We start from the raw sequence: 17,285 nt of genomic DNA, 5'->3' as shown, positions 1-17,285 counted from the left end.
CACTCCATCCTCAGTGTTTAGCGGTCCCACTTCTTTCTTTGTTTTCTTCTTATTTATATGGCTATAGAACCTTTTATTATTGGTTTTAATTCCCTTTGCAAGGTCCAGCTCTACAGGGCTTCTGGCCTTTCTCACTTTATCCCTACATGGTCTGACCTCAAATAAGGTCAATAAGGTAGCTTTCCTTGCTAATCCTTCCCATTTTACACTCCTTGTAGGCTTTCTGCTTTTTCTTAATCACCTTTCTGAGATGGTTGCTCATCGAGCTTGGTCTACAACACCTGCCTATGAATTTTTCCCCTTTCTTGGGATGCAGGCTTCTGATAGTTTCTGCAACTTTGACTTGAAGTAATTCCAGGCCTCCTCTGCCTTTAGGTCCACAAGTTCTTCAGTCCAATCCACTTCCCTAACTAAATTTCCTTAATTTTTTAAAGTTAGCTCTTTTGAAATAAAAAACCCTAGTCACAGATCTATTTTTGTTTATCCCTCCATTTAGTTTGAATTGAATTAGCTCATGATCGCTCGAACCAAGGTTGTCCCCTACAACCATTTCTTCTATGAGGTCCTCACTACTCACCAAAACCAAATCTAAAATGTCATCCCCTCTTGTTGGTTCAGCGAAGTTATCCATCAGCTATATCCAACTTGGCGAAGGTATCCATCAGCTATTGCATCCAGGAAAATCTGAGCCCTATTATTATGACTAGCATTTGTCCTCCAGTCTATATCTGGGAAGTTAAAGTCTCCCATGATCACACAATTCCAATTAGTATTTACCTCATTAAAAACATTAAAGAGGTCTCTACCCATATCGGATCCTGGCGGTTTATAGCACACCCCAAGCACTATCCCAGGGGAGGCTCTAATAGCTTTCTTTCCCAATGTGATTTTTGCCCAGACAGACTCTGTCTTATCCATTCCATCACTTCTTATTTCCTTACAGTCTACCTCATCATTGATATACAATGCTACTCCACCGCCTTTGCCTTTATTTCGGTCTTTCCTAAACAGCACAGACCCTTCAATACCTGTAGTCCAGTCATGACGACTATTCCACCATGTTTCTGTTAACCCTATAATATCTGGTTTCACTTCCTTCACCAGTAGCTCTAGTTCCTCCATTTTGTTACTTAGGCTCCTTGCACAAACATCTTAATTTTTGCTGTTTGGCCTCGCTCACATTCTTTACCCAATTGGGCACAGACATTTTATTTCCAGTATCACCTATTAGACTGGTATGTACACTACCCTTCCTCCTTATGTCCATTCTCCTACCCACAGCGATATCCTTTCTTACTTCGTTTTCTTCCCTCTCAATGTTAAAATCCGGCGTAGACATTACCTGGACATCTCCCAACCATCTCCCCCAGATTCCTAGTTTAAAGCTTTCTTGATCAGTTTTGCTATCCTCCATCCTAGAAATCTATTTCCCTCCCTCCTCAGGTGAAGTCCATCCCGAGAGAACAGTCTTCTGTCCATGAATGCTTCCCAGTGGCCATACATCCCAAAGCCCTCCTTATAGCACCACTACCTGAGCCATCTGTTGAGCATCATAATCTTGTCACACTTTTGTTGCCCTTCTCTAGGAATAGGCAGAATCCCACTGAAGATCACTTGAGCCTTGATTTCCTTGAGCGTCTTCCCCAGCCTGGCATAGTCTCCCCTGATACATTCCAGCAAGAATCTAGCCGTATCATTTGTTCCCACATGAAGGAAAATCAGTGGATACTTTCCCACTCCCATTAGGATCCTCTTCAGCCTCAGGTCCACATCCCGTATCTTAGCACCCAGCAGACAGCACACCCTTCTGTTCTCTGGATCAGCTCTTGTTACAGGCCTGTCTATTCTTCTCAGTAATGAGTCCCCAGTCACATAGACCTGGCTTTTCCTGGCGATCGTGCGATTCTCCAGTATATCCCCTGTTCCCTCTGGCTGCAAGTCCTCTCGATTCCTATTGTCCTTTGCAATCCTCTGAAACCCATCCCATATCCTCCTTGGTGTTGTTATATCCATTGACTCTTGCCCTCTTCCTATAGGGCTAGCTGCTCTTCTCTTCTTCCTTGCCCTCTCACCTTCAGTGACCACCTGCTGTGCCCCTTCTTCATTTTCCAACTCCGCAAACCTATTCCTGAGCTCCGTTTCTCCTTCACTAGCTCGTCTTTTCCTCTGCCTGGGTCTCTTTGTCACATGCTTCCACTGTCCACTTTCCTCACCCAGCAGTATCCCCTCAGAGTTCTTTGGTCCTGCTTCCACCTGCAAGTCTGAGCTTTTCCCTTGAGCCTCCTCATGTCTTTGCTCCATCGTCCATTCCAACCCCCTTCTAAACTCGACCAGAGTTTCCACCTGCATCTCCAATCCTCAGATCTTTTCTTCCATCAGCTCTATCAGGCAGCACTTCATGCAGACGAAACTCTCTTCAGGTACCCCCTCCTGGATCATGTACATGCTGCAGCTTCTACATCCAGTCATCTTCATTGTGTCTTCCACTGCTTGGGTCACTCCCACTGCTGCCTCTGTATCTGTCATCGCCTTCTCACCTAAGTCCTGTTAGTCCGGAAAACACAAACCAAACCAAAACACCACCACCCACAGCAAAACAAACCCCCAATGAGCACCAAAACACTGCCAGACCACCACACACTCCCTTCACTAGCCTGTCTGTTCCTCTGCCTGGCTCTCTTAGTCTTCCCCCCAAACTCCCCTTACAAACTCCCACCCAAACTCCCCTGTTTACAGCTCTATTTGCTGGCTCCTGTGCCGCTGTAGCTGTTGTGCCACTGTAGCTGTCTGTGCCGCTGCCTGCCTGACTGGCTGGCTACCTTTATAGGACCCCTAGTCAGAGAAGCCCCGCCCCCTAATCAGGGTTCAGCATCTCTCCCAGCACACTGCCCCTACCAGCCTCTATAAATACCAATATACATACCTACAGATACCTTCTCCTCCAACAGAACTCCCATTCAAACTCCCCTGTTTACAGCTCTGTTTGCTGGTTTCCATCAGGATTCAAGCTGAACAGAGAAAAGTAATTCATTTTTCTGTCAGATTTTGATATTTCTAAATTTGGTGTAGTTCCCATTTGGAACAACCCCCACAAAATTTCAGAATGTGCTGTGAAATGGAAATTCAAAAAAGAACGCAACTCTCGATCCTGGGAGCCCTGTGTTCCCCAGCTCAGAGGCAGGTCATCTGGTGGTCTGCTCTGGAAGCAACAGACTCTGGAAGTCCTAGGAGATGAGGCTGTCAAGGAGCCAGAAGCCTGTGATCCAGCACACCCAGAGCTCCCAGAGTCCCAGCTACCTGTTATTGTGCCTGATGGGGAATTGGGAGGCTGCAAGCCCAATGGAGCCAGTATCCTATGGGCTTGGGAGCCAGGGCTTGCAGGCTCCTGGATCCACATCAAATTGTTTGACAAGCTGAGGAGAAGCTGGAGTCTGGGAGCTCAGAAGTCAGGGCCTCCAAACTCTTGGCTTCCTGTCAGTCTGCAGGTGGTCTACTGAGCAGCTAAGCAGGTAACCATGCGGCCTACCACAACTTACTCAAAATCCAACAGGCTCCTGGAAACATCTTGATTTTGATGAATCAGCATTGGATATGAGAGAACTTGTAGAGGATATGGCTCTAAATAGGATGCTCTTTCACTTACAGGATAAGGTTTCACCTTTTGAAAGGAATAAAGTTGGGAGAGGGCAACATTTTAAAAACATCATTCATAAAATCCAAAAAATTATATGGTACATGAGATGTCTCCAGCCACACATGGGTAAGCAATACATGTACAGATAGGAAATCTAAGGCTCAGAGAAGTTTGGTGATTTCTTTAAGAGGCTCACTGGATAAGTTGATTTCAGCATGGGACATAAGGCAAAAGTCCTGGGCTCTAATTCTGATACTGATTTACTTTGTGATCCTCAGCAAGTCATCTTTCCTATTTTTTCCTTTGTAAAATGTAGGTAATAATATCTATGGACTAGATAATAATTGTAAAGTTCTGTATGAAGGTGCAAAGAAATGTCAAGGCTAGCTAGTGGAAGAGGTGGGAATAGAACTCATGACCATGCTTTTCAAAATTGACACATACACTGACAGATTTACATGAAATAGGATTCTCAAGTTTTCACAGGTGTGATGGTGCGCCTGCCCCACACTGGGCTCTAAGAAGTTAATAGAGCCCTATGGAGGCTGCACAGGAGTCAGCCAATCAGAGAAGGACTGAAGGGAGCAGCCAAGCAGGCCCATACAAAAAGGGAGGGCAGAAAAGGAAAGTTCTCTGCCCAGAGTGGAAGGACTGTGTCCCTAGAGGGCTGAGAGAACTGCCAGCACCCTGGACAGAGCAGTGCTGCTAGAAGGGACCGGGGGAGCGAGAGACAGCTCCTGGATGGCTGCTGGGGTTTGCAGGATGAGGCCCTGAAGCAAGGGCAAAGAGGATGTTGGGGCCATGAGGAAGTGGCCAGACAATTCTCTGCAGTAGCCACTAAGGGAAGTGGCTGAACAGTGGACTGCAGGTTCCCTGGAAGGAGGGGAGCACAGTGTGTGGCATGGCCGGAGGTCTGTGTTGCTGAAGAGGACGCCGCGGTCCTTGATGTGGATCCTAGAGCAGGAGTGATGGCAGTGAGCCACCACCAGAGGAGGGCACCCTGGCGAACTGAGCTAATCCCCAGGACAGCCAGCAGGAGATGCCAGAATGGTGAGTGAACCCCATTACCACAGGTTCTACTAAAAACTTTCAGTTCCCCAAAAGTTTGTGGAAAACCATAATTTTCGGAAATGTGATTGGATTCATTGAAATGGTGAACAATTGTCTAGGAATGAACTGATGGGTGACATGGAAAGAATAAAGAGAATGTGAGTGGCATATTCCACGCACACACAAAAAATCAATTTTACCTAACTCTGATAACATTATTGCAACATATTTATGGCTATATAGGACTACAAATATACACAGCACTTTATAAACAGAAAGATACATTCCTTGTCCCAAGGATATTAAAATCTAAATAAGTCATAGAAATATAGAGCTGGATGGGATCTTGAGATGTCATTTCATCTAGCCATCTGTGATGAAGCAGGACCAAGTATACCTAGACTGTCCCTGATAGGTGTTTGTGTATGCTGTTCTTAAAAACCTCCAATGATGGTAATTTCACAATATCACTTGGAAATCTATTCCAGTGCTTAACTATCCTCATAGTTAGAAAGTTTTTCCTAATATCTAACTTAAATCTCCCTTGCTACAGATAAAGCCATTGCTTGTCCTACATTCCCTGGACCTGGAAAACAACTGATCACTGTCCCCTTTATAACATTCCTTAATGTATTTGAAGACTGATCAGGACCTCCCTCAGATTGCTTTTCTCAAGACTATACATGCCAAGGTTTTTTTAACCTTTCCTCATAGGTCAGCTTTTCTAAACCTTTTTTCAATTTACTTGCTCTTCTCTGTACTCTTTCTAATTAGTCCACATCTTTCCTATGAAAGGGGACGTCCCAAACCAGACACCGTACTCCAGCTGAGGCCTCACCACTGCCAAGTAGAGCAGGACAATTACCTCTTGGGTCTTATACATTGATACCCCTGTTGATACACCCCAGACACTTAGGCTTTTTTGCGATTACATCCAGTTGGTGAGTCATATTCAATTTGTGATCCACCAAAAACTCCTAGACCCTTTTCAGAAGCACTACTGCCAAGCCAGTTACTCCCCATTTTGTAGTTATGCATTTGATTTTTCATTCATAAATGTAGTACTTTGCACTTGTCTATTTTGAATTTCATCTTGTTGATTTCAGACCAGTTCTGCAGTTTGTCAAGGTCCTTTTGAATTTTAATCCTGTCCTCTGAAGTGCTTGCAACCCCTCAAACCTTGGTGTCATCTGCAAATTTTGTAAGCACACTTTCTACAACATTATCTAAGTCATTAATGAAAATATTGAATACTACCAGACTCAGGACAGATCTGTGTGGGATGCCACTACATATGTCTCACCAATGAGACATCAAACCACTGATAACTACTCTTGAGTATGGTCTTTCAACCAGTTTTGAACCCACCTTATAGTACTTTCATCTAGACAACATTTCTCTAGTTTGCTTATGAGAATGTCATGTGTAATTGTGTCAAAAGCCTCAATAAAATCAAGATATGTCATGTCTACACCTTCCCTGCATCAACTAGACCAGTAATTCTGATGAAGACAGACATAATGGGAGGCCCAAAGCTGAAAAAATGAGAATGGGAATAGATGGAAAGCATATTAACCAGCCTCTCCTTCATAACCTAAAACTCCTTCCAAAGCTAAATAATGCTCTTGGATATTTGCCATTCAGATGGTGAATCCAAGAACATACCCCTGCAGCCCCATCAAGGGTCTAGATTGGCCTAATAAATCACTTGTCCCAAGACAATGCAATTAAACCTAATTAGCCAGTGCCTTTATTCCTAAACTGTCTCTTCCATGGGGGATTTTAGGTTTTGGTTTTTAAATTAGCTTAAGGAGCTAAATTGCTCTCATTGACTTGGCAGGGAAACAGTTTACTTCTGTCATAGTCTAGGATAGTTTATGCACTCAGGACACACATGTTGCATTTCCCGAACAGCTTACAGCTACATTACCCAACTATTTGATTTCACTGGTACTAACAACAAATCTTTCTACAAACTGCACCCAGTACATTTTTTTATCAGTTACCACTAACTTTTGACCTTGCTCCATTGAGCACAGCTTCTCAGAAGTCTCCTACAGTGCTCCTTCACATCCTTCCTTTGGCCAGGTTACTGTTTATTTTGGCTTGATTTTCAGAAGGGCTGAGATCTGCAGCTCCAGCTGGCCTCAAGAGGAATGAAGGTCAATGAAAATCAAGCCATGTGTCTATTGTCCATATAAACACCTTCACAAAAGCAGCCATAGTTTTTTCCAGCATAGACTAAGCAACATTACTGCCCTATTTGAGAACCATTTTTTCTTCCTTAGAATAATTCTACTCCCAAAGATGGGCAGATGCATTATCTTTACAGCAGCTTCAGCCATTTTTGTCACAGCACTGAGGGCTCAAATCCCAAAATATGGTTATGTAGCATTTCCTCATTTATTTCCTCAAAGGAATAAAATAACAGTAATAAGAAACCCAATAAACTGAAGTAAAAAATATCATAGGAGCCAGGAACACTTACCAGCTGGAAGGGACGGAGATGGAACAATCAGATGCAAAGCAGACAGCTTATAGGCTTGATTTTCAGAGATGCTGAGCATATGCATGCTGTCAATAGAGTTGTGAGTGCTCAGGACCTCTAAATCATCAGGCAGCTTAGATGGTATTTGCTGGTCTTTAATCATCTTAAAACCAGGAAGGCATACTGGGATAAGGTTTTTGTAAGAGGACGAACCCAGGCCCTTGAGTTTTTGTTAGGGACCATACAGTCAAAAAGAAAGGCAACCCTCCAGAAAAGGTTGAATTCTCACCTTTCTAACAATCAAGAAACCAACAACCAAGATCTTGTTTGAAGATCCCAAGCTTTTCGAAGTGGGAGCCTGGTGTGTATGAAATAGCTATGGCCTTCTTGTTTTTCCTTTGATATTTTGTTTCTATAATAAAAATGAGATGCTTTTGGGGTATCAGCTGTTTCCTGTGTGTACGGCACTCCTCCACCACATCAAACAAACTGTTTATTTTTAAACTCAACTTTAGCGCAGACAAGCAGCAGGTAAAAGCTTGATAAATCCTTTCATTTTAAACATTAGACGGTGTAGAATATTTATTTACTCTTCTGCCAAGGCTTATCTATTATTCTCATGGCTGCTTTATATACATTTATTTTCTTTTCATCTTATTAAAAGGTGCTGTACTTTTTATTATAAGGATTCAGCTAGGATTTTTTTTTCTTTTCCTCTAACCCAGGATTCAGTCAGGTTGTTTTGCACAGCAAAAAAGAAGGGTTAAAAAAAACGGTTAAAGAAACTGCTCAATTATAACTACAAATACTACAATATAAATACTTTTTTTCCCATAGTGCCTTCCATTCCAGACACTTGACAAATATTAGTTTTTCCTTATAACAATCCTTTTGGTAAGTTTTTATAAATTGGGAAACTGAGGCACAGAAGTTAAGAGGGAGAAGTTCACAAAGGAGCTAGGCACCTGTCATTTGTATCTTTGAACATCTCTCCCTGAGTGATCCACCTGAGGCTACACAGCAACTGTGTAGTATAGTCAGGAATAAAACAAAATTTCCTCCTTTGTAGCCTTAAATTTACAGAATTAGACCCTCTTTCTTCTCCAGAAAAAAAGAAACAGAGTATTTGGGTTTGTTGCAGCCCCAAACTTAGGGAATTAAATGTTAAATCATACAGCTTCAGTCCTGACACTCAATCCTTGCTCTACAGACCACACCTCTTTACATTATAAAATGTCAATGTATACCTATGCGGGGAAACCATCTGAGTCCAAGCTGACTGAATCAGTTTGCATTCTAAAAGGTGGAACAGATATTGAAAGGCTAAATTCAGCCCTGGTGTCAGAAGTGGTCTCAACTATTGTCAAAGTCAACAGACTAGCGACCATTGACATCAAAAGTCAATTGGCACAAAGTTTCCACTAAAGGAAGAAAGGAAAGATAAGCTAGAAAAATGCTATCTGACATTTTAGGTAAAGATGCTTAATAATGCTGAGCAGGACTACCCTGACTACTGGGATCTAGAGTCAGTCTGTGTCTTATGCTCTCCTGTTGGAGCTGTTCTGCTTTGGCCCAGCAAATATTTAATTATTTATACAGAGAGGGAGAGATACTGACTCTAGAGCCCAGGGGTTAGGGTACTCATGTGGGAAACTTAATGACTGTTTACTTATATATGGAAAGTGGAACAGCTCCAAAAGGAGAGATTGAAAGAAACCCATCCCGGAATAGCCAGCAACCTGATGGTCAGGGCACTCATCTGGGATGTGGAAGATCTTCAGTCAAGTTCCTGGTCTACAGTAGGCCGAGAAGGACTTGGATGTGGGTGTCCCATCTCCCAGATTAGTGGCCTGACCATCAGGCTATTAGCTGTTAGGGTTGGTCTCTCTTGCTCTCTCTTGTTTTCCACCTGATGTGGAAGAGGAAAAAATGTTGAAATTTCAAGAAGTTTTGCGGGACGACAAAACCATTTCTCACCCTGTGCCCTGGTTTTACCTTGGGCTCTAATTTATACTTGCTAATTACAGGCAAGAGGTCCTTTGGCATACACCTCGGAGCTTCATCTTTGAAAGATGGCCAGAATGTACATTTTACATTACAAGGCAATAAAACATTTTGATAAATATAATTGCCTAGTCAATAGCTTGATTATGAAGGATGAGATAAGTTAAAGAAATCAATATGGTTGGTTAAAGTGGTTTACATAATATTGGCCATGGGTTAAAAACAATCTGTCAAATCATTTAAATTACACAGAGATCAACTGGATTGGAATTTAATTACCTACTTCAGGGTGGCTGAAAGACAAAAATGAAAAGATATTTGGGGCTTCTGTGTTTGAATGAACTTTTCTGGCCACTGGGTGTCATCCTTGATTCAAATGACGATTAAAGACTTTTTAGATACAGCATAAAATCTGCAACTTCACTAACAGTTAAATTCCACTCTATTTGATTGTACACCACACAGCAAATTGTTCTGCATTTGAATCAGCTATCAAATTGAGCACTTTGACATAGACAAATTCTCTTTTGTATCACTGCTTTATTTGGAAATCTGAAATGGCTGGGTGATGTGGGAGGGGGAAAAAGGAATGCAACTGGGGCATATTAACAACAAACAATTTGATCTCCATGTTTCATTATATACAAAAGAACTATGGCTATTAAGGTCCCAACAAAAAATTACTCTTACAATTTTTCACTGTCCTGCTTTTCTGACTTTGTGTCGTCCTGCTTTAAAGTAACTTGACTGAGAGATGGGCTCATGTTGCAAAGTTTGCACCCAAAGTTCTACATCTCTAACATTTGCAGCTGTCTGGACTCAGGGATCTGATCCTGAATTCTGATTCGAGCCTGTTATAGAGATAAAGATAGGGCCTCCCCTCAAATTTCAGATGCAGATCTTGATCTGAACTTCAAAGTTCTGTGGTGCTTAGACCCACAGTTTGGCTTCAGCGCCATCTGCAATGTATACAGTGGGTCACAGGTTGGAAAAGTATGTAACATGTAGCTATATTTATACTTTAAAATGTTCATTTATCTCAGCATAGTACAGGACTTAATGACTATGTATGGGGAAATTGGTTCAGTAACAAACTCTAATCTTAGCCCATTCCACAAATTCAAGCTGGTGCATTTACTAAGGTTTCAAAAGCTCAGGAAAGGGATCCAATCCCCTATGTGTCTCTTTTTCACACATACCCCCAAATGTAAATCACTCTTCCCACTCTGTGTCTCCAGACGGCTCACTACAAAGTCCCTTTCCTCTCTCCTGTCCCCAACATCTTCCCCCTGTGAGACCCTGACCCCTTTCTTCTCCCACCCACCCCAAATAGGCTTGAAGATCCTTGTAGGATCCAGCAGGCATGGCCACATTAGTGCCAGACTGCATTGTGTGTATTTGACTGGGGAAAGCCTAAGAGTACTCTTGAACACAGCAGCAATAAGAGATGGCTATTCTGTGTGTTCTGTTGGGAAAACACCAAGGACCATAAAAAGGTGACCAGGCCTAGAGTGATGGAAAAGTGCAGAGATGGGCTAGGTAGTTTGTTTGTTTTTCAGACCTGAAAGCCTAGTGGGAGGTTAAGGAGTAGGGAACGGAAGGTGCATCTTTTGGAGCAGATGAGTTAATCTTTTGAGTGAAGGAGAGGGGACATATACAGAGAGGACAAAGAGCATGTAGTTCAAGGAAAATAGTAATGAGGGAGAAAGAAAGATGGGACACCGAAAGTGTGGGAGAGAAGTACTGGGTGGAATAGTTCAGAAGAGCATCCAGTTTTGCTGGTGTTTGCCTCAAGCAAATAAAAACTTGTGATGATCAGTTTATAAATGGCTGCACGCCCTACAATGGGTTCTCTGTTGTGAGCAATTGAGATGATTCCAAGAACCAATCAGCAATATTGTGTTATCTATTAAGAGTCTAGACAGCCTAGGAGCTGCACATAATGTAATGCAACTGGTTATAATAATATTATTTCTCTTTGAAACTAGATTTAGTTTTCCTTGTCCCAGCTAAAATAAAAATAAGTACCAGCAATTTCTCCAGGTGTTACATCAGAAAAGTACTGTTTACATTTATTGATGTATTAAAAAAAAATCACAATCCAACTATTTTTAAATATGACAGCATCTATATAACATTTTTAACAAGTATTTCTTTGTATGCAGCCAACCTCTGTTCAGAGAATATAGCTTTACATGAATTAAAAAGTCTTTGAGAAAACAGATCTAATGCTTCCTAGCTTTAAAAGTAGATATTATAATGAAAGCATGCCACAGTTAGAGAACTATTAATCAGAGCTAAAACAGTCTTTGATTTTGTTCACCAACCACAGACTCAGATTTTTATTTTTAAAGTCTAACTTTAAAAGGGAACTTAAAAGGGTGAGATATCTTTTATTGGACCAAGTTCTGTTGGTGGAAAGGACAAGCTTTTGAGCTTAGACAAAGCTCTTCTTCAGGTCCAAGAAAGGTACTCAGTGTTTACATTTTAAAAGAAAATTTGTTGTATTTTGTTTACACTAAACAGTCTTTTAGACATGATTAGGGTTACTTACTTTTAATGTTATAACTGTTTCCTCTTATTAGATTGCATGTAAACCTGAAAGCAGAGTCCAAGAAGATGACCTATTTAGGGGGTGCACATGTATGTGTTAATGGAGTTTAAAACTATTATAATTTACTAAAATTCTCAGTCACCAGTTTAGAATAAAATGAGGTTAATTAACTGTTGCCTGAACTTGTATTAGCCAGTATTTAGAGTATAGCTGAAAAGTGAAATTGCCAATTAAAAAACCCCTTCCGTTAACAAAAACTGGAAATCACAATCCATTTTAGGGCATGCATGAGCACTTACTTTCTGTAATGTAATCTGAAATATCTCTCCCTGCATATACACTTTTAATTTCAATACCGTCATATACTACTATTTATAATGTAGGGCCAAACAGAAGATTTAAGCAATTCCATATTAGAGATGCAAGAAAACAACAATCCACACAATTTTTTATTGGTTTCATGTTATGGGTTGGATGTTTTTGTTTTTAAACAAATTAGGCCTCTGATCCTGCAATGAACTCTGAGCAGATGGAACCCCACACCTCACTAATTTCACAGTGCTCATTGTAGCACTGTGGTCTTAGCCCATAACCCTGGTAAACTACTTGAGGATACAGATAATCCTTCTTCACATGAGTAATCCCATTCAAGTTTGCAGTGTTATTATACCCATGCTGGTCCCAGGATATTAGAGAGAGATGGTGGGTTAGGTAATATTGGTTATTGGACTAACTTCTGTTGGGGAAAGAGACAAGCTTCTGAGCTTACACAGAGCTGAAGAAGAACTCTGTGTAAGCTTGAAAGCTTGTCTCTTTCACCAACAGAAGTTGGTCCAATAACAGATACTACCTCAGCCACCTTGTCTCTCTCATCCCACTCATGTCAGTGAATTACTTCTGAAAGTACATATTGGCTTGACTAGGCATTTAAACTCAGCCTATGTTCGTTTAAAAACTCCCTGAGGTTTGAAATTTGAATGCCACTTGGTTGGTTTGACTGCATAAAACTGATTCATTCTAACCACAAACTGAAAGCAAAAGTCACAAGATGAAAATCAAATGGACTGAAATGGAAAAAAGATATCATGAACCTTTGTGAAACAAAACTGAAAGGATGTACAGAGCTCTATTCCTATCTCCTCTGAGGGGAAAAAAATCAACTTTTAGTTAAATTTTTCAAATGTGGTCACATTCATCCATTTTCTTTGGGCGGGGAGGAGGGAAGGCAAAAATATTAGATGTTGCATACTGATCTAGCTTCTTCAACCATAAGCACCATTACTTACTTATCTAAGACCTGGTCCAACAGGAACTATACAATTGAATTTCCTCAAATTTGGGAATGAGGATTGTTGATATGTATCCCTAATTCTGAACCCTCCCTAAGTGCTCTCTGTTTCAAATGAATCTTAAGACATCAGTCCAAAACTGTGGGAATTCTCACAAGAATAAATTATACTTGTGATTTCCTACCCTCAAGATATTGAGCTCAGAAGACTTCCAGTATTTGGGGCCAATATCTCAAAAGAAGAATCTTATGAAATTCTAATATTGTTGAACCAGAACTCCAGCCCTGGCTGGACCTGGAACCTGAACCTCTAAAACCTTATCCTCAGTCAGAAAAACAGAATCAATCAGCAATGTCACAAAGGCAACAGTGTATTTTGACAGAGAAAGAGAGAACTGTTTTCACATTTAAACTTTACAACAGCCCTGTGGGCTTTCTTCGATATATAGAAATACTTACACTGGTTTTATAGTCTGGGAATGTTTCTCATGAATGTAGGCACCAGCCAGGCCCCCAGCTCCAGAATTTAAATACTGTAAAGAATATATTAACATGAATACATTTTGCTCTCATCATTTCTCACATGCAGCATTCCCTCATCCTCCCTCAATAAAGACAGGATGGTTATACAATTTCAATAAGGCTTTTAGTTGAAGCTCTTTGGCCTCATCTATTGTCTTAATGTGATGAGCTTGTTGAAAATAGATATTGTAAAATATTTTATTTCTTCAGATTTGTCTTAAAAACCACCATACCCAAGGTAGCTGCATTTATACCTTAGACAAAGCTTCTGTTTGAGTTTTGGTCCAAGGAGCCGGTACGATTCCTATTTAATCTGATCCTCTTTGCCCACCCTTCTCTGAAACATAATTATTAAAAACATTCTCAAATACTATAGCAGCTCTCACCTTGTAGGAACACCAGCAGGCAAAATCTACCCCCCAGTCATGTAAATGCAGTTCTACATTACCAACAGCATGAGCCAGGTCAAAGCCAACATAGCAACCCTAGAGGAAAGAGAAGACTTTAATAGACTCCCTAAAAGGATAAATACCATAAAAGTGACTCTGCAAAAAAAGTAAATTTTTCCCCGTATCCCAGCACCAAAGTCTGTTTGATTTGGTGATAGAAACAAGTTGTGTATAGTGTGTGTGTGTGTACACATGCACACACAAATCTATATCCATCCTCAAATGAATAATTTTATGGGCTTCTATTAGGCCCCCAATTTTGATCTATTGTAACGCTGTGATGGTATGTGAAAAAATATTAATAACAAATAAAAGATGATAGTTAATTAAAATACATGTTTTGACATGCTGCAAGGACAAGGATAAATAATTTATTTATATCAGTTACACAGTAAGGGTCTGATTTTCAGAGCTGCTAAATATTTGAAGCTCTCATTGCCTTTGCAATTTTGGGACCTTAGCACTTATGGAAATCTGTCCCTTAGAATTTTGCAACAGGTGAGGTAGCATCACATACTGTACCATGCATTTTTAAATTTATTGTACTTATCCCTACACTATACTAACACCCCCACTCCACCCTCTACTCCCTGTAAATGTTACAGGATGGCCATATCTAGGGAACTGAAAATTTGGAATAACTAAGGAGCATGAAACAAAACATTTTATACACACAATAACCACTAGATGGCAGCATTTTTAAATTAAAAGAGTGATCTAAAACTTGTACTATAATGCTACACCATTAAAGTGAAGAAAAATAATAGCATATTTTGTGCATGGACTACAAGTTAATACTATTTTACATTTCTCTCTAAAGACACAAATGGCCTTTTTACAAGTGGCATGGTAGGAATGAAAGTGAGAGCATGGATTTTAATACATCTAAGCCCTGTAATAAAACAAAGTTTTTTTTTTTTAAATCTCTTTTGCTGTTTGTTGTACAAAAGGCATCTCAGCTAAATTATTAAAAGAATACTTTAGTATACTTAATCCCCTCTAAAAACTATCTAGCTAACCGAATGAAACAGCATGTATAAAAGTGTGACAACCTAATTCTAATGAAGCTGCTAATGGAGTTGTGGGGCTGTAAAATTCTCTCAAAATGATGGGATGAACTGCCAGCACCTAATCACTTGCACAATATAAATATTAATAATGGGTGAACTGAAATAGAAACAGAGTTCAGGTTTGGTTTGATAAGTATTCTAGCCCTCACACAGCAAGAACTTGTCTACACAGGAACATTCAGGATATTTAAGATGAATCAACTAAAGAAGTGAGGTTAATGTGCATTAAACACCTCTATGGATGCTCTCATTCTGGCCTGAGTTTGCAGTAGCTTAATCCTAAATAAACTACAGCAAGTTAAGTCACTTAACTTCTAGATGAAGGTGTCCACAGAGGGGTTTATTGCACATGAACTTTGCACTTTTTGTTGAGTCATTTTAAATTTTCGGAGTGTAGACATGCCCTGAATTGCAGCTCATCTGAAGATCTGTCACTAGATTCTCATTGGTTCCAGTCAAAATCCAGATTATTCTGGGAATAGCCTTTAAGGTATTTTGATATTTCTAGTCTCAACAGAAACTAATAAGTGGCCAAAAACATATCAGTAAAAATGTAAATAAGTTACTTATTTAAGTTGTGTGAGGACCAGTTCTTACTTCTATTAAACTGGTTCACCCATTCCCAAAGAATATGCCAGCTTTCTACAAAAGCAACTTTGAAAGCAAAAAGAAGAGAACAAAGAAAGCCTGTTGTTTAAAATGTCTGTCATATTGTTGTTGTTGTACTTGTGTTGGTCCCAGGATATTAAAGAGACAAGGTGATTGAGGTAATATCTTTTATTGGACTAATTTCTTTTGATGAAAGAGACAAGCTTTTGAATTACACAGTGCTCTTCTTCAGGTACTTCATACTGTAAAGAATAAGAAGTTCAGTGAGCTAGCACAAGACTCCTTACAAGAATGGATGGCCTTGTGTTTAAGGCACCAGAGTGGGACCCTGAAGATCTGAATTCAGTGCCAATGGACTTCCTTTATGACCTTGGGCAAGTCTCATTTCTCTTTACCTCAAGTTGCCATCTCTGAATTGGGGATAATCATGCTTCCCTACCTGATGTGTGGCACAGCTATGTAAACAGTAAGACTCCATATATAGAGAGATTTTAAATGGCAATTAAAGCAAACTGAAAGAGCTCTCATTGCACCAAACGAGCAGGGAGGGGAGCTGTGTGGGAATGTTGCTTACAGAGACCATGGGGAGCTCTCCATCTCCTTTTGGTAGAGGAGAGGTACATGTGGTCCCCACTGAATCCTCATCTTTATTTCAACTTCTGAAAGGCATTGTTGGAAAGTGCCTGGGTAATTGCTGGTAACTGGCAGGTAGCAGCTCAGCATGGTCAATGACATTTGGAGAGAAGGAATTGACAGCTTCACGCAAGCACAGCTGGGACATTTTAGAAAGGAAGTCAGGAAGAGAAATGAAGATGAAGGATTTTAAAGCATTTCCTACTGGGACTTGAGAGATTAAAAATAGTCTACATGTTGTACACAAAGGGCTGAAGGCACAGTATTTGTATTACATAATGTATTATACAAAAGTGAACTTAGAAGTTAAAGTTTCCTAGAAGTTGGCTGTTTCTTAAGTGGTTCAGGAGACTAGAGGGTTAGCCCCTAAAAGCAAAGATGAAAAAAAAAAAAGAAAGTAATGCTATACCCTCCACTGCCTACACCCTGCTGAGGAGAGCTTGGCACAATATGTAGTAATTTTCATTTATCTGAGAGACTGAAGATGGAAAAATAGCTTGAGGTGATTTTTCAAGCTTAATTTAGTTCATTTAATATTTAATGGCTTAATGAAGCTGTCTGTGTTCAGAGTTTTCACTCTGGGAGGAATCTTAGTTTAAGCAGAGAACTTAGGAAATTGATTTCAAAAAATTCAAAAGGAAATCAGTAATTTAATTCATAAATAATTGACCTCAGTCTTCTTAAAACACTTTTTCAGACCTTTCTGAACTTGCCTCTTAAATCTCTGTTTAAGCAGTTTTAGGGCAATCATTGTGTTGTACCATTTAAACTCCATTTTTAAAAGATTTTAAAAACTTCATGTGAAGAATATTTCCCTCTGCTATATTGTTTGACTATAATATTTAGTGGGTTGTTCTACAAATTATATTTGTTTCCTTCCTCTCATCACACTTTCAATTTTCATTTTACATTTCCTTCTTTCTTTTCTCTTCTGTTCTCCCAACTTTACTTTCTGTTAATGAGATGTGCAGGTTTATTAATCAT

The 17,285-nt window shown here is 40.1% G+C and overlaps 1 protein-coding gene across 13 annotated transcripts in view; it reads right to left on the bottom strand.

The window, feature by feature from the left end:
• KYNU (kynureninase) overlaps nt 1-17,285 on the bottom strand; it is a 90,403-nt gene that overhangs the window by 26,364 nt on the left and 46,754 nt on the right. For 7 of the 13 annotated variants that reach the window (XR_012154227.1, XM_073305388.1, XM_073305393.1 and 4 more), the window contains 2 exons: nt 13,927-14,025; nt 13,478-13,551 (listed from right to left, as the gene is read on the bottom strand). Coding sequence is in view for 8 of the 13 variants with exons in the window: in XM_073305388.1 (XP_073161489.1) it covers nt 13,478-13,551; nt 13,927-14,025 (173 nt within the window). In the remaining 5 variants the exon portion in view is untranslated. Of the gene's footprint in view, nt 1-2,923; nt 3,009-3,536; nt 3,659-7,172; nt 7,336-7,461; nt 7,585-11,707; nt 11,801-13,477; nt 13,552-13,926; nt 14,026-17,285 lie in introns of those variants that run through there. The other 6 variants (XR_012154230.1, XR_012154231.1, XR_012154229.1 and 3 more) reach the window with 5 other exon arrangements.

Source organism: Lepidochelys kempii, chromosome 11, assembly GCF_965140265.1.
Source record: "Lepidochelys kempii isolate rLepKem1 chromosome 11, rLepKem1.hap2, whole genome shotgun sequence".
NCBI lineage: Eukaryota > Metazoa > Chordata > Testudines > Cheloniidae > Lepidochelys > Lepidochelys kempii.
This window is presented reverse-complemented; position numbering and strand designations above follow the sequence as displayed.